This window comes from Pelobates fuscus, chromosome 8, assembly GCF_036172605.1.
Source record: "Pelobates fuscus isolate aPelFus1 chromosome 8, aPelFus1.pri, whole genome shotgun sequence".
In the NCBI taxonomy this organism is placed as follows: Eukaryota; Metazoa; Chordata; class Amphibia; order Anura; family Pelobatidae; genus Pelobates; species Pelobates fuscus.
In genome coordinates, this window is record NC_086324.1 from 16,552,071 (window position 1) to 16,576,634 (window position 24,564).

The 24,564-nt window shown below is 39.8% G+C and overlaps 1 protein-coding gene across 2 annotated transcripts in view; it reads left to right on the forward strand.

Moving 5' to 3' along the window:
- Positions 1-3,743: 3,743 nt before the first annotated feature.
- LOC134570633 (rac GTPase-activating protein 1-like) overlaps positions 3,744-24,564 on the forward strand; it is a 37,897-nt gene continuing 17,076 nt past the window's right edge. For both annotated transcript variants that reach the window (XM_063428561.1, XM_063428562.1), the window contains exons 1-7: positions 3,744-3,817; positions 15,701-15,786; positions 15,884-16,086; positions 17,272-17,399; positions 18,269-18,338; positions 19,537-19,590; positions 21,618-21,698. In XM_063428561.1, the coding sequence (XP_063284631.1) occupies positions 3,771-3,817; positions 15,701-15,786; positions 15,884-16,086; positions 17,272-17,399; positions 18,269-18,338; positions 19,537-19,590; positions 21,618-21,698 (669 nt within the window). In that variant the 5' untranslated portion in view covers positions 3,744-3,770. The remainder of the gene's footprint in view (positions 3,818-15,700; positions 15,787-15,883; positions 16,087-17,271; positions 17,400-18,268; positions 18,339-19,536; positions 19,591-21,617; positions 21,699-24,564) is intronic.

A 24,564-nucleotide genomic window follows, 5' to 3' on the forward strand; every position in this document is an offset into this window, starting at 1 on the left:
TAAACCCATATAATAGAGGGACATTATAACACACAGCACACGGGGAGATTTACATAAACCCATATAATAGAGGGACATTATAACACACAGCACACGGGGAGATTTACATAAACCCGTATAATAGAAGGACATTATAACACACAGCACACGGGGAGATTTACATAAACCCATATAATAGAGGGACACTATAACACACAGCACACGGGGAGGTTTACATAAACCCATATAATAGAGGGACATTATAACACACAGCACAGGGGGAGATTTACATAAATCCATATAATAGAGGGACATTATAACACACAGCACACGGGGAGGTTTACATAAATCCATATAATAGAGGGACATTATAACACACAGCACACGGGGAGATTTACATAAACCCATATAATAGAGGGACATTATAACACACAGCACACGGGGAGGTTTACATAAACCCATATAATAGAGGGACATTATAACACACAGTACACACAGCACATGGGGAGATTTACATAAACCCATATAATAGAGGGACATTATAACACACAGCACACGGGGAGGTTTACATAAATCCATATAATAGAGGGACATTATAACACACAGCACACGGGGAGATTTACATAAACCCATATAATAGAGGGACATTATAACACACAGCACACGGGGAGATTTACATAAACCCATATAATAGAGGGACATTATAACACACAGCACACGGGGAGGTTTACATAAACCCATATAATAGAGGGACATTATAACACACAGTACACACAGCACATGGGGAGATTTACATAAACCCATATAATAGAGGGACATTATAACACACAGCACACGGGGAGGTTTACATAAACCCGTATAATAGAGGGACATTATAACACACAGCACACGGGGAGGTTTACATAAACCCGTATAATAGAGGGACATTATAACACACAGCACACGGGGAGGTTTACATAAACCCATATAATAGAGGGACATTATAACACACAGCACACGGGGAGATTTAAATAAACCCATATAATAGAGGGACATTATAACACACAGCACACGGGGAGATTTAAATAAACCCATATAATAGAGGGACATTATAACACACAGCACACCGGGAGGTTTACATAAACTCATATAATAGTGGAACATTATAACACACAGCACACGGGGAGATCTACATAAACCCATATAATAGAGGGACATTATAACACACAGCACACGGGGAGATTTACATAAACCCGTATAATAGAAGGACATTATAACACACAGCACATGGGGAGATTTACATAAACCCATATAATAGAGGGACATTATAACACACAGCACATGGGGAGATTTACATAAACCCATATAATAGAGGGACATTATAACACACAGCACACGGGGAGATTTAAATAAACCCATATAATAGAGGGACATTATAACACACAGCACACGGGGAGATTTAAATAAACCCATATAATAGAGGGACATTATAACACACAGCACACCGGGAGGTTTACATAAACTCATATAATAGTGGAACATTATAACACACAGCACACGGGGAGATCTACATAAACCCATATAATAGAGGGACATTATAACACACAGCACACGGGGAGATCTACATAAACCCATATAATAGAGGGACATTATAACACACAGCACAGGGGGAGGTTTAAATAAACCCATATAATAGAGGGACATTATAACACACAGCACACGGGGAGATTTAAATAAACCCATATAATAGAGGGACATTATAACACACAGCACACCGGGAGGTTTACATAAACTCATATAATAGTGGAACATTATAACACACAGCACACGGGGAGATCTACATAAACCCATATAATAGAGGGACATTATAACACACAGCACAGGGGGAGATTTAAATAAACCCATATAATAGAGGGACATTATAACACACAGCACACCGGGAGGTTTACATAAACCCATATAATAGAGGGACATTATAACACACAGCACACGGGGAGGTTTACATAAATCCATATAATAGAGGGACATTATAACACACAGCACACGGGGAGGTTTAAATAAACCCATATAATAGAGGGACATTATAACACACAGGGAGATTTAAATAAACCCATATAATAGAGGGACATTATAACACACAGCACACGGGGAGATTGACATAAACCCGTATAATAGAGGGACTTTATAACACTCAGCACACGGGGAGATTTAAATAAACCCAAATAATAGAGGGACATTATAACACTCAGCACACGGGGAGATTTAAATAAACCCATATCATAGAGGGACATTATAACACACAGCACACGGGGAGGTTTACATAAACCCATATAATAGAGGGACATTATAACACACAGCACACGGGGAGATTTAAATAAACCCATATAATACAGGGACATTAGAACACACAGCACACACAGCACATGGGGAGATTTACATAAACCCATATAATAGAGGGACATTATAACACACAGCACATGGGGAGATTTACATAAACCCATATAATAGAGGGACATTATAACACACAGCACACGGGGAGATTTACATAACTCCATATAATAGAGGGACATTATAACACACAGCACACCGGGAGGTTTACATAAACTCATATAATAGTGGAACATTATAACACACAGCACACGGGGAGATTTACATAAACCCATATAATAGAGGGACATTATAACACACAGCACAGGGGGAGATTTAAATAAACCCATATAATAGAGGGACATTATAACACACAGCACACCGGGAGGTTTACATAAACCCATATAATAGAGGGACATTATAACACACAGCACACCAGGAGGTTTACATAAACCCATATAATAGAGGGACATTATAACACACAGCACACGGGAAGGTTTACATAAATCCATATAATAGAGGGACATTATAACACACAGCACACGGGGAGGTTTAAATAAACCCATATAATAGAGGGACATTATAACACACAGCACACGGGGAGATTTAAATAAACCCGTATAATAGAGGGACATTATAACACACAGCACACGGGGAGATTTACATAAACCCGTATAATAGAGGGACATTATAACACACAGCACACAGGGAGATTTACATAAACCCATATAATAGAGGGACATTATAACACACAGCACAGGGGGAGATTTAAATAAACCCATATAATAGAGGGACATTATAACACACAGCACACGGGGAGATTTACATAAACCCATATAATAGAGGGACATTATAACACACAGCACACGGGGAGATTTACATAAACCCATATAATAGAGGGACATTATAACACACAGCACACGGGGAGATTTAAATGAACCCATATAATAGAGGGACATTATAACACACAGCACACGGGGAGATTTAAATAAACCCATATAATAGAGGGACACTATAACACATTCCCTGAAGAGGTTTATACACTAAAGCCATATTATCATATATTATTATTATTATTATAATTATTAACACACAGCCCAGAGGAAGTGAGCCTGACGTCATTCACACCTTGACTCGCACGTGGAGTCACGCGGTACCCGGGGGGCGGGGCACGTACAGGGCACAGTGACTGTCACGTGATCCTGCGCAGGCCCCGGCGGGGTAAAGTTGAGTTACTGAGACTGTACGGGCCTGGCGAGGGATCCTCGGGGTCAGCGTGACGCGAAAAAAACGGTTTCTCTCGCGCGAACGGCGGCGGCCACAGGTTCAACGGGCGGGAAATTACTGCGCGGTGACGTCAACGCGGCGGGTCACGTGACAGAAATTACACAAACTCCCACCCCCTCTCCCAGCGCTCCCCCTGCTGGCGGAAGTGAACTCTCAGTATGAGTCCGAATGGAGAGACAGCTCGCAGCGCCAGAGCCGCAGACAGGTGGATATAATAATATATATATATATATATAATATACTATATTAACTTTAACTTTATATAACTATATAATATACTATATTAACTTTATAGAACTATATTAACTTTATATAAATTTATATACTATATTAACTTTATATAACTATATATATATATCTATATAATATACTATATTAACTTTATATACCTATATAATATACTATATTAACTTTATATACCTATATAATATACTATATTAACTTTATATACCTATATAATATACTATATTAACTTTATATACCTATATAATATACTATATTAACTTTATATATCTATATATAATATACTATATTAACTTTATATATCTATATATAATATACTATATTAACTTTATATATCTATATATAATATACTATATTAACTTTATATATCTATATAATATACTATATTAACTTTATAGAACTATATAATATACTATATTAACTTTATAGAACTATATAATATACTATATTAACTTTATAGAACTATAATATACTATATTAACTTTATAGAACTATAATATACTATATTAACTTTATATACCACTATAATATACTATATTAACTTTATATACCTATATAATATACTATATTAACTTTATATACCTATATAATATACTATATTAACTTTATATACCTATATAATATACTATATTAACTTTATATACCTATATAATATACTATATTAACTTTATAGAACTATATATAATATAATATATTAACTTTATAGAACTATATATAATATACTATATTAACTTTATAGAACTACGGTATATAATATACTATATTAACTTTATATACCTATATAATATACTATATTAACTTTATATACCTATATAATATACTATATTAACTTTATATACCTATATAATATACTATATTAACTTTATATACCTATATAATATACTATATTAACTTTATATACCTATATATACTGACCAGTGCCGCAGACAGGTGGATATAAATATATCATCTATACATGTATAAACTTCATATAACTACATATACTGAGCAGAGAAGCAGACAGGTGGGAAACGGTGTATAATATACTGACCAGAGCAGCAGAACGGTGAGGAACAGTGTACAATATAATTATATAATATGCATTAACTTTATATACTGACCAGAGCAGCAGACCGGTGAGGAACAGTGTACAATATAACTATATAATATGCATTAACTTTATATACTGACCAGATCAGCAGAACGGTGGTGAGAGAGAGGAGCAGTGTATAATATAACTATAAACTTTGTATAATATAACTATATAACAATACTATATAATATACATTAACTTTTATATAACTATATATAGACTGTACATCTATATGTATTATAGTTATATTATACATAACTATAAAACATGCTGAATGTACATCAGCTATATATGCTGTTGTTATATATTGTTTTTTTCCCATAACTTTGCATTACCTGGATAACCGTATATATAATTTCCATATATGTGATGGAGGTTGGCATTTAGGGAAATCATTGACTTGTGAACACCACTGTGAGGATGTAGTTGTAACTTAATAGGTGGGTTTTTAGTGGTATCCATAGTTTGTCGCCATGTTTGTAGTTGTGAAAACTTGTGCCTGATAGTGATAAATATTTAAAGTCAAAATCGCTTTTTCTATATAAATTTGCCACCCACAGCTTGGCCCCTACTGGAGGTGAGGCTAAATTCTGGCCATGCCATGGCTACCAGCAAAGGGTACTGTTATGGGTGGAAATCAGCCGCCTTTTGCTGCTCAGGCTGATGTTTCCTCATTAGTCCAAGCAGAGCAAAGATGATAGGCTGTGGGGTTTATGATTTAGCATTAAAACATTTTAAAAGGGTTTTAACAGTGAATGGAAACACCGTGGCAGGGGTCTCAGAACGCTATAACCACTTCAATGAGAATAAGCAAATAGTGTCCCTTAAAACTAACACTCCAGTCACCATAACTCCAGTCACCATAATCTAAATTAAGTTATGGTGCCAGTAGGCCCCTGGCACTCTTACCTGAGGGGTTTACAGTTTTCCCAAAATGAATGGGGAGCTATTGATTGGCCTTAAGCAGGGCTGTCCAATAGGTAGATCCCATATGCAGTAGCACTACAACTTTGCATGCCTTTAGAATGACAAAGCATCATGGGAGTTGTAATTATACAACATCTGGGGGCAGCCGTGGCTTAGGGTGTCATTTTACATCTAAAGTCAATCAGTGGTGTCCCTGCCTGGCTGAATTTCGTGATTCCCGTAACTCTGTTTCAGAAACTGGAGATCTATGCTGGAGGCAGCTTTTGGGGTTAAACCATTCGAGAACGGTGTAAATCCTTAAGGTAGGAGCGCCAATATAAGGCCAATGTAGTCAAACTGAACACAGAATTGACTTGGAAGATTTTTATGAATTACTATAGTATCGCTATAATGAATAACCCTGTAATTGTTAATCTTGTATTGATTGCGATCGTGCTTGATCCAGAAGAGGGAATGTTTTATACCCCAACCAATTAAAAGAAAGCTTTGTTTGCCTCTCCTGAGCATTTTAAAACATAATTATATAATAGAGAGATCCCACAAAGAAAATGATAAAACCATCTAACTGTAATGATTACACAATGTCTACCTACTAGTACTCTCCACATTTCAAGGCTATTGCACAGTCACATTTGCAGATTAAATCAGGGTGACCAGATGGTGAATGTGTCCTGCAAGGTAGCATTAACCTGCGGCCCTGAATAATGCATTTCGTTATACGCTTCCCTAGGTTAAGGGTAACCCGGTTCCCCCTTAGTAGATGCATGTGTATAATTTCCCATTCAGTCAAATCCCTTTATCTGGAACTAATACATCCAGATCAGGCGCGGTTTATCCCAGGTCGAGAGGCCAGGGATAATACCACACGAATCATTAATATCATCCACGACGCAGTATCATCTAAAACCCCAACTCTCCTGCTCTCAGTCAATGCTGAAAAAGCATTCGACAGAGTAGATGGGGATTACCTCTTTTCTACCCTTGAGACAGTGGGGCTGGGACCTAACTTCAGGAACTTGGTACAGATGCTATATAGTGGACCTATGGCCATGGTTAAGGTTAATGGGCAGAACTCGCCATTGTTTCAGATTATTAATTGCACTAGGCAGGGATGCACCTTGTCACCCCTCCACTTTGTTCTGGCTATGGAGCCTTTTCTGAATGCCATCAGGACTAATAATAACATTCAAAGCTATGGGACCGGGGGGAGGGAGATAAAAGTTTCCGCTTTTGCTGATGACGTGCTCCTCAACTTCACCAACCCAGCGCAATCGTTCACACACATCAAGGCAGAAATAGATAAATTTAGTGCATGCTCCAATTTCAAAATCAACGCTAGGAATAGGTTCACTCATGAAATCTAGACTCCAATCTCCAAACCGCATATAGCTATAAATGGACGGATTACGGCCTGACGTATCTGGGTATTAAACTTACTCGCACTACTACGGGTCTCTACCGAATTAACGATCTCCCTCTCCTAGCGGACATTGAATCCAAATTGAGACAATGGGATAAACCTCACTGGGATAAACCTCATATTCTTAAGATGATGATGATTCTGCCAAGGATCCTTTATTTGTTTCAAGCTCTACTGATAGTGCTGGATAGCCAATTCTTCCATGCACTGAAGAGGTATTTTCTGGCTTTTGTATGGGGACATAAAATTACGGTTTGCATACAATATCCTTACACGCAATAGGAAGGGTGTGAGCTTGAGCCTACCACATATTTACAAATATTATATCGCAGTCCTCTTCACCAGATTAAGGGAGTGGACAGATGAGGTTCACAAAAAGGCATGGCATGACTTGGAACAAAGTTTCTCCACAGTACCACTGGCCACACTTCCCTGGCAGACCTGCCACTTGCAAAAAACATTGCAGGTTCTGCACCCCCTTATACACCATATTCTGCAAAAATGTAGATTACACAAAAATACATTGAATTTATTCCCTGGTATATCCCCGTTATTCCTGCTGGCAAATAACCTAGACCTCCTAGGAGGTCGGGAAGCACTATTTCTGACAAATTTGCTTGGATTGGCGAATCCACAACTCAGTGACATACTAACAGCAGATAAACCGCCCCAAAATAATTGATCTTCAAGGGCTTAGTGCGCACCTTTCACTGAATAACGCTCTGAGATGCTCGCAGTTGAAGCACTTTGTGACGCATTCAGTTATATCATACTGGAATCCTAGAGCACTGAACGAACATTTGAACGACTTTGCAATATGTTGAGTAAGCGAAAGTGTTCGCTCTTTTAAATATACCAATTGTTAAACTTAACCCAGGACGAGCAGGAGGTGCAAAAATTCCAAAGAAAATGGATGCGGGGACTACACATACATATGTCAGCCAGAGATTTTGAACACATTTTTTATAAAACGATGACGGCATCGGTTAGCATCTCTAGACGAGAGTCTTTCTACAAACGCATAAGAGGTGGTACAGGACACCGGATATACTCCACCAGTTTTGACCCACAATTAGCGATAGATGCTGGAGGTGTGAAGGAGATGTGGGATGTATGGAACACATATGATGGTTCTGCCCGGACAAAAGAGAATACTAGAATCCTAGCAGCCAAACTCACCGACATAATAGAGCTCCTGCATACCTTGTCCCCATCCCAGGTTTTGTTGGGATGGACTCTTTCAGGACCCACCAAAAACAACTCCTACTGTGGTTGTTGCTGGGGGAGGTGAATAACCTTATACCAGTGTACTGGGAAAAACTGAAGTCCCCATAGTAGCCCAATGGGTGGATAGGGTAGAAAATATGAGGGATATGAAAAATCTGCATTGGTCCACACATGGTAAACATAATAAATACCTATGTATTTGGGAGCCCTGGTTAAGATACTGGGCACAGGAGAATGGTCAACCACAGCCCGCTAATACATAGACCACATGGTACCCACCATACCCTAACTCCCCTTTACCTCAACTACCTGATGGGATACCAGTCTGTAACCCCCCCCCCCCCCCCCCCCCACATTTAATATCCCTTATATACTGTTTTGTTGACACTGAAATACTGGAGGTACATAATGCAGTGACGACATAGCCATGCACACTACAGTAGTGGCCACAATGGGGTTAGGCAGGTTGAGGAGACTCACTAGACTTATATGGGACAGGATCCCATGAGAAATTGCCTCCACATGGGGCCCTCGCAGGGACAGACGGGTACCACCCGAACTGAGCAACCCAGTGTCAACGTACAGGGCTGGGTATATGCATACCGATTCATGTTGCACTAACAACTATATTGTAAAACATGATAATGTGCTTATATGCTGTGTATGTACGTTGTATACGCTTTCCCCTGATTGTCACTCCTTTCTGTACCCCTATGTTTTTATTGCAAAACAATAAAACTTGAATTAAACAAAAAAAAAACTATTTCCCATTCAGTAATATTTGGCTGGTGGTGGACTGGATTACATCTGAAATCAAAGCCCTGTTGTGCTGCTCCCATGTCATTTACTCATATTAAATCATATTGCATTGGAAAACATAAATGATTCTTTAAATGTAAGGCAGCTGCTACAAGAAACTCCAAGAGAAATACAGAATAACCTGTTTATTCATTGAGTACGTTAATATAACCTACAGAATCCAATAACTATACGTGTGCATTTCCTGGAGGAACTTGTCCAATTTCATCTTAACTGTCTATAATGAATGTACCTTAACTGCATTTGTAGAAGCAAATTCTGGAATCAAATCACTCTGTGAGCAAAGGTGGGGGGAACAATCTTCTTGACCAGTAATGCTCTGCATTCATTATCTTCTTTTGCTGCCAATAGATTGCCGGACTGGCTAATCAAAACCAGCTCCACAGGGTGACTGAGCCTCTTTCTTACTCGTGGTTGTGACCATTTGGCAACATGGTAATTCATTTGCTGTTCAGGTGTAAGTGTATATTAAGTCCCACAGCGATGTTTTTTCTAGGGAAATTACATTTGGCTTCAGTTTCATAAATTCCTAATATCCTAACTCTTCCAAACAGCTTCTGCAACGTTTACAACTTTAAAGTGTCCATCTCTTTTTCTCTCTTTCTCTCCTTCATTGAATTATGCCTTGGTCCAGAAAGGTTTGGATCCATTGCTGTAAATGATATTTACAATGTTGGTTACTTCTATATGCCTCAAAAATTGAAAGTTTGTTTGAAATGGACAGCCAAACAAATCTCTGTGCTGTATTACAAGGGCACTGTAGGCACCAGAACCACTACTGCTAAATGTAGCGGTTGTGGGGTAAATAGTCTGTCCCCGCAGGCTGAGCAGTGTAGCTGCTGCCTTTTCTGAGAATAGGCAGTGCTTACATAGCTGCTTAAGGGCACCTCTCAAGGGCAATTGTTTCACTGACGGCCACAGGAAGTACTTCCTGAGTGAGGTCCTGCAAAGATTGTAGCACGTCAGTCAGTGTCTCCACGCTCTGCATGGAGACACCGAATACTCTCCATAGATATGCATTGACCCCAATTGAGATCACCATTACAGGTGATTTCAACCAATCCGATGCCAATTAAGGGGCTACTCCACATTCTGAAGCGCTCAGCCTATCACTGGCCAAGAAATATCAGGTATACCTACTGGGGGTGGGAGTGTCCCTTTAAGTATATGCACACTGGTTGTATTTGGCCTATCTAGATTGTGTGATAATTGACATATGAGAGGCTTAAGCTCAAATGGATTTTTTGTTGTATACATCTGAAAGCAAATCGGGTAGCCTAGTGTAATAATCAGACTTTTCACTTTCTTAAAGACTTGTCATTTTAAAATATGTACATATTAAAAATGTATTCATGTATCCGATTCCCTGCTTTCTAAAATATGTAAATATTATAATTCTATTCATGTACCATGCTTCATGTTTGCTGACTTCTGTCAAGTACAGATCTCCCCCCAGGTTGGAGTGTCCCTTTAAATATGCTTCATTGATTTAAAAAATTATTTTTTTTTCTTTTAAATTAAGATGTAGAAAAACGAGCAATATTTTTTTTAATAGAACATATGTATTTTTTATATGCTGTAGTACGAATGTTGGCTAGATTTACATTTTGTTACTAGTAATAATATATTTTATATATTATGTATAGATTAAATAATTTTTTTTCACTGCCTGTTGTCTCTGTTCCGTTTATTTAACTTTATGATTTTAGTGCCCGATTCCTCTTTGTAACATGATAAAAGTATGGGGTATTTAGTCCTTGTGCTGCTGCAATCATTGGTTTTGTAATCACAACGGTTGGGATAATAGGTTTGTGGAATTATTTCCCAGTAGTGGGTTGGAAATCAATACTGTAAGGGAGTTAAAATGATTGTGATGGACAGTAGTGTTTGCAGTATGTATGTAGAGCATTCAAACATTCCTTGCAATGTGAGCAGAAAGTCAATTATACAGGTCAGGTTTTTTCTTTTTAATATTATTTTAATATTTTCTCATACCCTTCAGCCACAATACATGGTCTGACAGTGAAATGGTCTATTTCAATAGAGAACAATTTAACTTCTGCCGTGCCTGTCGGCGACCATTTCGCTTATAGAGGCACACCCACAGCGTATTACATATTTGCCATTGTGGTAGTGCACGTGTACATTAAGTAAGTCACTGAGTCTATACATTTGGAAGCTACATCCCTAGACCACATTTTAGAATATACCTTGACAACCACCCAGTGGGTGCCCATGCACCTTCCCCAAGGGATGTATACTGTATCCCACCATGTCTGGTGTGTCAGTAGAAGCTGGGTGTGGGGCTGCACCGATCTGTAGGGGTGCCAGGGTCATCTAAGCGTTGTTAGCTGCAAAATAGATTTGTTTGGGGAATGGACAGATTCATTGGATATTATCTTGGAGGTTGCAGTAAGGATGTTTTACATTTAAAATCTATAGATTCCATTTGTACAGAACCTGACGCTCACTCAACACATGCTGTGTAGATGTTGGGCTTGTTTGAAATGCGTCATGACGGCAAGGAATTGGGCCGTGTTTGTGCAAAATATTACACGACCAAATGGTTTCCTCATTGAAATTTTGGGCTGACGAGACCGTGACAGAATAATTCTGACTTTGGGATAAGAAGGCGTTAATGAAAAGAGAAACATTCTGTGCATCTTACACTTTAAGTAGAAGCGGCAAACAGCAAGCATAGTGGCTTCTGTTCGATTTTTACATTCTAACCTTCTCTGCGCTCTAGATTAATGCCAGGAAAAAAACCACTACAAATACATTGGCTTTGTTGGCTCTGTACAAGAGCACCCTCCTGTCAGCTTACATTAGCCCCCTCCAGTGTGCCAATAATAGAACAGGCTCTCTGTGAGGCCCAGCCTAATAATGACTGTGCGTTCACATCACTCAGCTAAAGTTCATGTTGAGATCTGCATGAAGAGGAGTCTTTATGTTTAAATGCATGGACTATAGTTTGTCTCGTTCAGCACTGGCCAACCTTTGTACTGCAGATGTTGACAGATTCCATTTACCATGACGCTAAGCCAACCTTTAGCTGCCCATTATATTAAAGGGCGATGTATAAAAGGTATTCTTAACTCTGAAATCCAAATACATGTACGTCTGCTTGAACTGTAACAATAATAGAGGCACTCTACATATCTCCAATAGTGCAGCATTGATTGGGTCTTATAGGGAGCCTGCTGCAATTCTAGAAATCTCTGCCACAGCTTAGCTTACATTAAAGGGTTACTCTAAGCATCATAACTGCAACAGCCCACGTTAATGGGACAAACCATCTTACGATTTCCCCCCTTGCCGGGCCTCCTTGGTGACTGGCATCTGGACTTTGCTGTTCATTGACGTGTTAGCTGACCGTTCTCAGCCAATGAATGTGACTGCATTGGATTGTGCACAGAATTGACATTAACCGGCCCAGGGCTCTTGTTCCAGGCTGGCTAATGGACCCACTCCCCCATGGCACTGTAAATGGTATAGTTACACCTCTGGCAGATAAGCGGTTAAACTCTGCATCTTTGTTAATGAAGCACTGCACGTACAGATGTCGGGTAACATAAACACTTTAAAGCACTGAAGTGGTCATGATACTTGGAGTAACTCTTTTTAAAGCAAGCATGTCAAACTTGCTGGCCGCATGTGGCCCACCTGCCCTGGGGCCGCTTTGTGCTGTGGCTGCGACTGATTCTTCTCTTCCCTCCCACGGCCGATCTCGTGCTCCCACAGCCGCAAGAGCACAGAGTCTGTCTGTCTGCAGAGCAGGCAAGCCACTCCCCCTTCCCTCCAGCTCGCAGTGCCAGAGGAGCATCTGGCCTGCTTGAGCAGAGAAGAGCAGGGCTGGAACTGGAGGACGGGCGGCTCATCTATAGGTAGGGAAAGAGGGCCTTGGGGGACCTTCCTGTGTAGTGTGTTTAATTGGGGAAGGGGGTCAGTGTATTAAAGGATCACTATAGTGTCAGGAAAACAAACCCGTTTTCCTGACACTGTCATTCTTGGGGGACCCTCACCCTCAGGGTCCCCCTCCCGCTGGGCTGAAGGGGTTAAAACCTCTTCGGCGCTGGTGACCTCTCCTCCCCTGCCGACGTCAGCTCCCGAGTGGAGCGGAATGCGCGCCAAGAGCCGCGCACGCATTCTAACAGTCCATAGGAAAGCATTTCTCAATTCACATCCAGCGTCGCAGAAACGCCTCTAGTGGCTGTCAGTGAGACAACCACTAGAGGCTGGATTAACCCTCAGTGAAACATAGCAGATTCTCTGAAACTGCTATGTTTACATGTGAATGGTTAAAAAATGAGGGACATTGCACCCAGACCACTTCATTGAGCTGAAGTGGTCTGGGTGACTATAGTGTCCCTTTAAATTGGGGAAGAGGGGGCAGTGTATTAATTTGAAGGAGGGATGGGGAAAGTGTATTAATTTGAGGGATGGGGAAAGTGTATTAATTTGAGGGAGGGGGAAAGTGTATTAATTTGAGGGAGGGGGAAAGTGTATTAATTTGAGGGAGGGGGAAAGTGTATTAATTTGAGGGAGGGGGAAAGTGTATTAATTTGAGGGAGGGGGAAAGTGTATTAATTTGAAGGAGGGAGGGGGAAAGTGTATTAATTTGAAGGAGGGAGGGGGAAAGTGTATTAATTTGAAGGAGGGAGGGGGAAAGTGTATTAATTTGAAGGAGGGAGGGGGAAAGTGTATTAGAGTGGTGAAAGGGGGGTAGTGTATTCAATTAGGGTGGAGGCAGAAGGCAGTGTATTCGATTGGGTGGAGGGAGGGGGCAGTGTATTGGATTTGTGGGCAGTGTATCAGAATGGGAAGAGGGGGCAGTGTATTAGACTGGGTTTGCATGGAGGTGCTGAACGCTCCCCATGGAGATGCTGATTGGCCGCACAGCTTTTTACCACACATGCACAATAGCCTCCCAATGCTTTCCTATGGGAAAGCATTGGATTGGCTGAGATAGTTTGATCTCAGCCAAAGTGAAGAACACACTCATAAGACTTTTAAAATCAACAAGATAACGTCATTTGTTTTTTCACAGCAGCAGCATACATTCCCCATTTCAGTCCCATTACCAAACATTTCTTAATATGTCGAGGTAATTGGACCGAAACATTGGTTATATGCAAATGCAGGTCTCCTTAAAATAAATTGCCCTTTTTGTTTACTTTGAAGCCCTAGGAGCGTGAGGACGTCCAGTGTATTTTTATACTGTACTTTTCTAAAATAAATCTTTCTATGAAAACTGAAGTTTTGTGTTTTTTTGCGGCCCACATAAACGTAAACCTTGTTTATTTATTTGACCCATGTTAGCCTTTGAGTTTGACACGCTTGTTTTAAAGCATGCTCCTTTATTCTCTCAGACCAGTAAATCTATTTAAAGTGCTGCGGAGAGAAGTCTGAAACATGCTTCCTTCTGGAGCACATGTCCATGGCAGTGCCACCGAGCTGTGAGACTCCAGGTGCGCTGTAATGACCAGTATCTTGCCTTGTAGGATATAGCATTCATCCGTAGGGAAAACCGTTAACTGAGCACAACTCGTTTTGGTGACTTCTCAACAAATAGATTTTCATTCCTGCAGGTTATAAATTACTCATAATGCAGGGCAATGCTTTCCACATACTGCGTAACATCGGGACGTAATTTTTGTCCAGAAAAAATTGCGTATTTGGCTGCGATTTGACGCTGAAGGTATTTGTCCATTTTGGGGGATTTTTATTAAAATCCAACCTCATACATATTTATCAGGAAAACCTCATATACTGTTTTTTTTTTTTTTTTTAAAAAGGAAAATAACTTTTATTTAAATTAGAAACTTACACACATTAATCTCAGTATGTATTATATAATATATTTGTAGTACATACATCATTCAATCGGCTGCATTTTCTAGTTCTGTGGGAGCGGGCATCTTTAGTTCATCTTTGGTGAGAAGCACAGTTTATCAGACTAAACACTGTACATGGAAACAAGCACTGGGGGGCTTTTCACACCTTCAAATTGCACATAGTTTTAGCCAGCCCTTCCGACCAAAAAAGGCTCCCCCACAGCATGGGCAATCCAGGATATGCACTAAAGAGCGTGTATATCTGTGCATATTCCATACAAAACGGTGCACGTAGAGGCTGTTTTACATGTAATCTTTTTTCAGTAATAATAAAGTTAGAATGGTTTACGGTTTAAAGCCTGAAGACTCTATTACATTCGATGTAATTGTATATGAAACGTATAACCAGGCCTCTTACTAGTGATGTTTTATTTTAGCAAAGCTTCATGGGAATTGTGGTTGGGCAACTCATTAGGCGGACTGTGTTCTTAGGAAATCAGGTATTTTTTATGCAGCCTCTCTAATATTTGGGTGTCTCTGTGACAGGATGTGGGAAAGTCGGAAGCGCGCTCTGCAGTCCTATTTCGACCAGATGCTGAAGATCATTGACTTTAATGTTACCGCTGAGGAAGGTAATGGTAGTTTAATGATAACTGTCGCCAAGCTTGATCAGCTTTATGATTGACTCTCGCTTACATTTTTTTTTTTTTTTCTCCTTGCTTTTCTAAGAGTTTATCCAAGTGGCGCAGAGATTTGATGTAGCAAGAGGACAGTGGCAGAAGGCTGATCAGGAATTAAAGGAAAAACGAGAATTCTTGATAAAATGTGAAAGCGAAAGGTCTGCGCTACAAGTGATGCTTAAACATGCCCGCAACCAGGTGGAAGTGGAGATGAGGAAACGCCAAAAAGTTGAGGTCGAACTGGATAAAGTGGTAATGCCCATATAGGCTATTTGGTGTAAATAGAAGCATGTGGTACAGAAAATGCCAGACTTTATTTTAGGTGGTTACGGCTATTAGCTGCTTCTGCATACCAATCATAAATACAGCCTTTCAGATGTCTCTGCAAATGGTAAATATTCATCAAAAGATTTGGTTAAAGGGACACTATAGGCACCAAAACAACTTTAGCTTAATGAAGCAGTTTTGGTTGATAGATCATGCCCCATGCAGTCTCACTGCTCAATTCTCTGCCATTTAGGCGTTAAATCACTGTTTATGCATCCCTAGTCACACCTCCCTGCATGTGACTTACACAGCCTTCCTAAACACTTCCTGTAAAAAGTGATCTAATGTTTATGCTTTCTTGATTACAAATTCTGCATAATTTAGAATGTCTTATCTCCTTCTTTGATAATAGCTTGCTAGACCCTGCAGGAGCCTCCTTAAAATTCACTATAGAAAGCAGGAGATACAAACCTTTAAAGTTGATTGAAATTGAAACCTTTTTTTTTTTCCCCAGCAGACTGTGTCTGTCACTTCCAGGGGAGGTGTGGCTGGGTCTGTATAAACAGAAACAAGTGATTTAATTTCCAAATGGCAGAGAATTGAGCAATGAGACTTTAGAGGCATGATCTATACACCCAAACCAATTCATCAAGCTGAAGTTGTTTTGGTGACTGTAGTGCCTTTTAAGGAAACGAAGTTGACTATTTTGTATGTGTACACCTCCGCTCAGACTGAGGTTGGGCACAGGGTAATTGTTACCAGGAATTGTGTGGAGGGATCTTTAACTACAGGTTAGGCAGTTGAGTTGAAAAACACAACCGGACTGGTCTTAAAGGGATATACATGGCTATATTTAATCCATTTCTTAACGCATTATGCAGGTTCCAAATATGCAAAGTGATTAAAGCATTCAAGCAGTCATACCTGCATTTTCAAATCCCCACACTATGCAGCATCTGAAGTAAATTCTCACCAACCCACTTATTGTAGTTAACGTTGCTGAGCTTATCTCTTAAAGGGACACTCCGGGCTCCCACACAAGTTTGGTTAACTATTTTAGGGGATTGAGATCTTGTAGAGTTTGTTCATGTTGCAAAACCACAAAACCATTATTGGTTATAATGTAACACTTGATTACAGTGTTTCTTATAATTTTTAATTATTTTTAAGGAACGTCAACTCCTGCTGATTGGCGATCTTCTAAAGACTGATGGTCAGGCAGTGGCTCCCCTCAGTGAATCTGTGTTGGCCTTCTTTGGCAGAACCAAAGGCAATGCTGCAACGCAAGATGGAAACAGGTTTAGTCTAAAAAAAATTTACTTTTCTTTAAGGGACCATTTGGTATAATCTTTGCACTTGTATTTTGCCAGTTACCAAAAGCACCATGTTGACAATTTCATTTTTTTCCCCTTCACCCATCTTTGTGACTGCCATGCCCACCTTAAAGTACTTTGCTCCATACATTGTAACCTTGTAAAGGAATACTCCAAGCATAATAACCACTACAGCCCACTGAGTAATTTATCAAAATATTTCAGAATGGTTTGACAACTAACCTGGGTTCTGGGCGGCAGCTGTACCTCATCTGGCTTGTCATGCAGGAGAAGTTAATACTATCATTTGTCCAATACAGTAGCACTTTATATTTCACACTAAGAATCTGGAAAGGAGGGATCTGGATGCGCATACCTGGCAGGACCAAGGCACATTAAACTGGGAAGGAACCGGGACACGTCTGGCACCAGAACCACTACTATGGGCTGCAATTGTTCTAGTGCATCTAATGTTCCTATAAACTAGATCTATGCTAGAGCACTCAGCTGACGGATAGATGGTTGTGTGCGATGTAGGATGCGCTCCCATATTGGCATCCTGTGCTGCTTAGTGCGCAGTGTTGTACCGGGCTCTTTAGCGTCCTGAAATCGCATTGAGGGAGCATGTTGTTGTGCGCACACCTACTAGAGCTGCTATACATGTTTGTTACTGGTGCACAATTATCTAAAATCTCCCAAAAGTAATGTGTAATCTCCAATTTTGTTAGCACTTTGGCAAACACATGTATCTATTAAATTGTTACTCCCTGTTTACTAATACTTCTTGACAAGAACATAAAGATTTTAGGTGTTTATTTTCTTTTGTTTATTTTATTTTATCCCCTCTGTTCCAGGACATCAATAGTAGATGATTCTTTCCTGTCTTATTCTGGCATTAGCTACGACCGTACGGATGATGATTTGGTAAGATAAGATATTACACTGTTCTTCACGATCCATTGAGCCCCATTCTAGTTTTGGTTCTTTTTAATCGTTAGAGAATAAGGAGGGAGTTTTTGTTTTGAGTTTGTTTTTATACACTTGCCTGAACTTTTTATTAATTATTCAGCATTATCACATCCCTGCCACACTTCATGTCTACACTGATCTCTGCCCCTTGCCCCCCCATATATCTCATGTAACAACCTCTTCTACTGCCTTCCTGGTTTGGCTGGACGTTCTGGGGTCTAAGAAGAGAAAAAAAAAAACCAGTGCATTACATACACTATGCCCTTGCTCTCTTCACTCTTCTGACAACTGGTTTATATTTATTAATAAAATAAAACCACAAAATCTCATTCCATCCAATTTAAATGCTAATTTCTGTCCCTTTCGGTGTAACCGGGAGTCTTTCGCTGAGCGTTCAGCCGAGAAAGGTCCCTGTGGGGAGCCTTCTCCCCCTCCTCCACCCTGTTTAGCTCTCCCTCCCCTGCTCACACAGTGCTCCTGAGAATACATCCTGTTTGTAATTTGCTTTCCTTAATGCTTTTGAACCGTCCAAAGCTGCCAACGGTGTCTCCCAGAGGCAGCATTAATATTTAGCTGGTGAGATAGCACTGTTGCCTAGTGCACACAGTGGTTAGGGGTTGTGTCACACGTCCAGATCTTCTACACAATTTATCTTTGTTTTATCCTGGGAAATGGCTTAATTATTACAGCAGTTAGGTTGGCTGAGCACCATGAGAAATGAAGTCCACAGATTATAAGCTTTACTGACCTGAAGATTGCATTCCTTCACTCCCCCCCACGCACCAGACTTTTTTAATGCCCTGAAATCTAACTAGACACTCAGATTTAGGCGTAAAGTCTGTGTCCTGTATACTACTAACTTGTTTATTTCACAGAGAAGATTTAAAATATGCTGCCCATTTCATGGATGGTAGCATCGCAGTCAGGCAGCATGGTCCCCATGAACTATTTTTCCATTTAGAAGCCATAGGGCTGCTTTGGACTGTAAGCATGTTTTGAGACTTTGATAAATGGGTCTTTTGTTTTTTTTTTCTGCATTTCATTATTATTTTTTTAACCCTGTTCTCTCTCAGCCACCTCTTTATTTTTGGAAGTGTGTGTGTGTGTGTGTGTGTGTGTATATATATAAAATCTGTTTTTTTCCATACTTTAGGATCTGGATGAGCTTCCGGGCAAACCCTACAAACAAAAACCTCAAGAAAGAAGGGTGAGTGTTAACGGCAGGAGTGGGTTATTCACTAAACAGTAAGGAGACAAATTTATGTCAATCTCCAATTGTCTTTAGGGAGTTTGACTGTTTGGATATACAGGGAAGTTTTGTATTGTAAATCAAAGCAATTAATTGGATATTCCTTCTAATTGGGTACCGTGAAACTTGCTCCTTTTTTTTTTTTTTTTATTTATTATTTATTTATTTTTGTAATCATCACTGGTGAATAATAAAAATATGCACTGCTCAAATGACAGTCTATTAATATAAGCATCCCTTCCTGTCCTCGCAGAATCTGTCATGCCAGTAAATGAGGGGGTCAGGTGTTATTAATGCAAGGGAAGGACTAAACTGACTTCATTTGTCAGCAAACTACCCACAATTAATTAAAAGTTCATTATTTCGATACGAGGTTCCTGTAGGTTTTGCTGAATCTCTCCATAAATCGTCAGCTCGGTTTCAGGGATATTTATTTTCTCCGCTCTTGTCCGGCTGCTGTGTGCCAGAGTCCTATAGCCAATGCTTCATAAAAGACCGGGTAAGTTGCTGGGGAGTCCTGCCAGCCATTATGTTTAAATGGAAACAAGTTAGTGCTGAAATAGCAGACCGCGCTGCTAAGTTTATCTGATGGGGTTCATGCTTGTAAAGCACGCTGTAGCATGCACTCCTTTGTATATCAACAATATACAGGTAGCACCAAGAAAAATACTCCAAACACCATAGTATATAATAAGAGCAATAAAAAAAACCCACAGGATATAAAGCGTCCACAATAAAACTTGAAAGAATAAAAAATACCAAATGGCACGGCACGGTCTCAAAGGTGGCAATAGATCTTCTAGTCCTGGTATGGGACTTTCTTGGTAGCTTCACTTAATAGCAGAATATGAAAAGGAAGCAAAAACAGAGGCAGACCAAGAGTGCAATAGGGTAGTACGTGGTAGGACAAACGACACTTAGATAAGATGTCAACTCACGTATGGTAGAGCTATAACCAGCTCTAGGTAAAACGGCATGCAGTGGTATACAATCCCCACTTGCAGGATATCCTTCTGGTTTTGGTACACAGTAGAATGATGGTAAATCACAACTGGGTAACGATGAGGAAGATCACATGGAATGACAAAAAAGCAGCCAATAGTGCTCTCTATATAGATCAGTAAGTTTCAATTGTTCTCATCGTTATCCAGTTGTGATTTACCATCAAACTATCAAACTATATACCATAAAGGTATATAGTTTGCAAAGAGGAGGAATTAGTTAACAATTGCTAACTGATCTCAACCTGTCTTCTCCTTTCCTGGTTATAAACTTGCCTCCTTTCAACTGCTGTGGAGAGAGTAGCACCAACCACAGCACTCTCTAAGATGGATGTTTTTCTTAACCTGCAGTGCATAAACAACTGCAAATTCTGACTTCTGTTTGCCCCTTTCAAACCCAAGATGCAGCATAAGGTGCAGATAAAGCTCCCGTTTGTGTATTTTACCTCCATCGTTGATTACTGCAGCCCTCTATTCATCTAGGTCATACTTTTTTACTTTATGATAGATGATATTGTAAGACTTACTAGCAGCTGTTCTCACACCTCCCAACTTATTTAATGTTATGTTTATTTCCTACATTCTTCATGGTTCAGTTTCAAAATCCTGGTTCTCGTCTACAACACTCGACACAAATGTAGCACAACACTCATACTGGCCCCCATTCTGCCAACAACCCTTGACCTTCCAGAGTTCTCATCTCTACATCAGGCACCTACTTAAAATGCTTCATTTCCCCTTAGCCCTCATTAGCTCTTATTTACATGTGTCTGTTTTCACATTTTGTGAATTCATTTTATATTGTTTCATAACATGTTGGTGCATTTGTACATAAAAATCTGGATGTAAGCTCCTGTGGCTGAACGTTATAGAATACCATCGTCATCAGCTGTAGAATGAACGACTGTCTGTTCATGGTCAAAGGTTAACAAAATATGGTTTGAGTTGATGTCACAAAGTTATCCTCATGTCCCTGTCTTTCAGCGTTCATCTCTGGCCCCAGTGATCGCTCCTCTCCTGAAAAGGTCCCGTCATAGTGTCGCTACTGCTATAGCACCTGACAATGTAAGTGTGTCCATCTGTGCTAATAACGGCACATCATGTGCCTGGCATGTACTGTGATCTATAGGCAGGTCATACTTAATGACTTCTCAAAGTGAAAATATTCACATATCAGTATGCGTGTGTTTATTTATACTGTGTCCCAGTCACACTGTAAATTATTGGCCTTTAATTAAGAGATACCATATTAAATTAATTAAACTATTCCCACACTGCTTGACAAAACTGGCTATCCAAGCCCCATAGATTACTAGTAACATCACCACTACACTGAACGGTTATCCTCTTTATATCTTGGTAATTGGGGAGACAATATTGGCAGTGTTGAGTGTTTTGCATAGTGTATCCTGGCATTAATACTTATGAGTGCTATATCTACAATGATGCTTATTAGAACCCTTTAAAGTGGATCTGTTCCTTTCAGGAGTTTTTGCACATATTGCAAAGACGTTTTCTTGTACCGCTTTTTTGGTGGTCTTTTTGACTCCTGGTGATTCATCTGCAAGGAGCTGCGTTAGTGCTGTACATTTTCGCATGCGTGAGAGTAGAACACTGAGGTTTATGGAGGATACCGCAAGACCATGGGAGTTTTCATAGATGACATCTCTGAAGAATGGAGACTATACCTGAATCCCTCAGCCAACACTTGTGATGGCTCCTGGGATTGGACAAAAGTTAATGCTGGAGCTCCACCTTGTATCAGTCTCAAGCTTTACTAAATGACAAAGTAGTCCCTGCTTTGTATATGGCATCTTTGGAATGCTTTGGAATTTCAATGAAACCTGTATTTTACAATTAGATTATCATGGAATACAGAGATGTGACAGTAGCTTTATTTCTGTTTATAAACTGCATGTTGCGTCTAATTCTTGGTATACTAGTCTATTCCTCCTTGTGAGTAACGTCTATCTGCATTTAATATGCTCATTATTGCATATTTTGGAACGTGTTATGTGTGTGATAACTGGCAAACAATCTTCTTTCCCTTGGAATGTCTAGATCTGATAAGATCCCTCCCTAGTTTGCCTCTGGCTTACTGCTAATCCAACCTGCATCTGAGCCAGGATACACTTCAAGGATGAGATGCCGATGGAGGCCTGCTGCTTATTTCTGGGTTACCGTTTGATACAACAGAGCTGTCTTGATAGATAACCTCAGTTTGCCTGGTCAAGATAACATCTCCCATCTCCCCCAGCAAGCTAAGCAGTTAGCAGATGCTGCAGTGTCACAATAATATTCACAGTAATGTGACTTCAATGCGACTTGTGCACTGGCAGTATTAACAGTGTTTATTTTTTTATTTATTTATTTTTAACTTTTTCCATTTTATTTTTTTCCCTTTGTGGAATCAGGAAGCTTAGGTATGTTTCTACAGTGAGTTTTAAATGGACAACAGTCAGGTATGTCACGCAGGCCATGATAAATTTCTACAATACATTGTGCTGCCCGTCGGTTAGGTGCTCAGCCAATTCTTATATTCACCATATTTTGCAGCATTTTGTGTTTAAATCCTGCAAATCTTGACTCGTCATAAAAAAAACTCTCTGCCATTCTATGCACTGGCTGCATGGGTGAGCAGTTTGAGAAAGAATCTCTATTAAAATAATTAGAAAATAGATCACAGTGCACATTTATTTATTTTTTTTACTAATAAATTGTGTAATTCATCAGAGTATCGATGAATAGGTACTTGGTGTTTTCTGGCTTTCTTACAGGAGTGATCCTTTACAGTGATTAGACCAGGAAAACTGAGAAAAACTGATCCATGTTCAATTTAATAGCACAAAAGATGCTTAATCATATCCGTCCACATTACTTTTATATCCAAAGAATATATATTCTGGTATGTTGGGTTTCCGCACGGTCTGTGATACCTTTAGCAATTTCATTGTAACAACCAACCAGTCCCCTCCCCATCTCCATTGCTGTGCTTAATTTAGATTGTAAGCTCTCTCGTTACAGCATTGTCAATGTTTGTTTCTCTGTGTAACCATTGGTGCACTTTTAGTGTGATAAAAGATTTCTTGACTCTGTGACTGTTGATGTGTTCTTCTGTACCTGCCAGCTACTCCAGCTAGGTGTATATATACTCATCTCTAAAGTGTTAGATGTGCACTGGTACCCAGCTATTGCCAATTAAAACTCTGCCCAAAACTAATCTCAGATACATGTTCTGCTATTTGCTGTGTGATCTTTAATGTCTGAAGAGTGAGAGTGCCATCTGCTGGCATTTATATAAAATACTGGTTTGCTAATTGGGGGGGATATATATCAAGGCAAAAATATGCTATTTCAGATGCAAAGTGCTAAATGTTAATAGATATTCTATTGCTTTCCTTAGTGATGACGCCTCACCCTTCTGTCAGTCCCTACATTGGCTTCCTGTAAGATATAGGGCTCAATTTAAACTTCTGGTTCTTGCTTTCACATCTCTACATAATGCTGCTCCCACCTATCTATCCTCCCTAATACATAAGTATGTCCCGTCTAGGCCCTTACGCTCTGCTGAAGACTTACGTCTATCTTCTGTCGGTACTCCCACCTCTGATGCTCGCCTTCAAGATTTCTCAAGGGCTGCACCGTTCCTGTGGAACTCGCTTCCCTCCTCCGTTAGATGCTCACCCAGTCTCCACTACTTCAAAAAATCATTAAAAACCCACTTCTTCATAAAAGCGTATCAATTAAACTGTTAATAGCTCCCAATTGATTCCTCTCTTGCAACTGTCACTAGTCTAATACAATCCTTACCTTTTTGTGTCACTTTACCCCACTCCCTCTAGCATGTAAGCTCCTTGAGCAGGGTCCTCAATCCCTCTGTTCTTGTGTGTCCAACTTGTCTGGTTACAACTACACGTCTGTTCGTCCACCC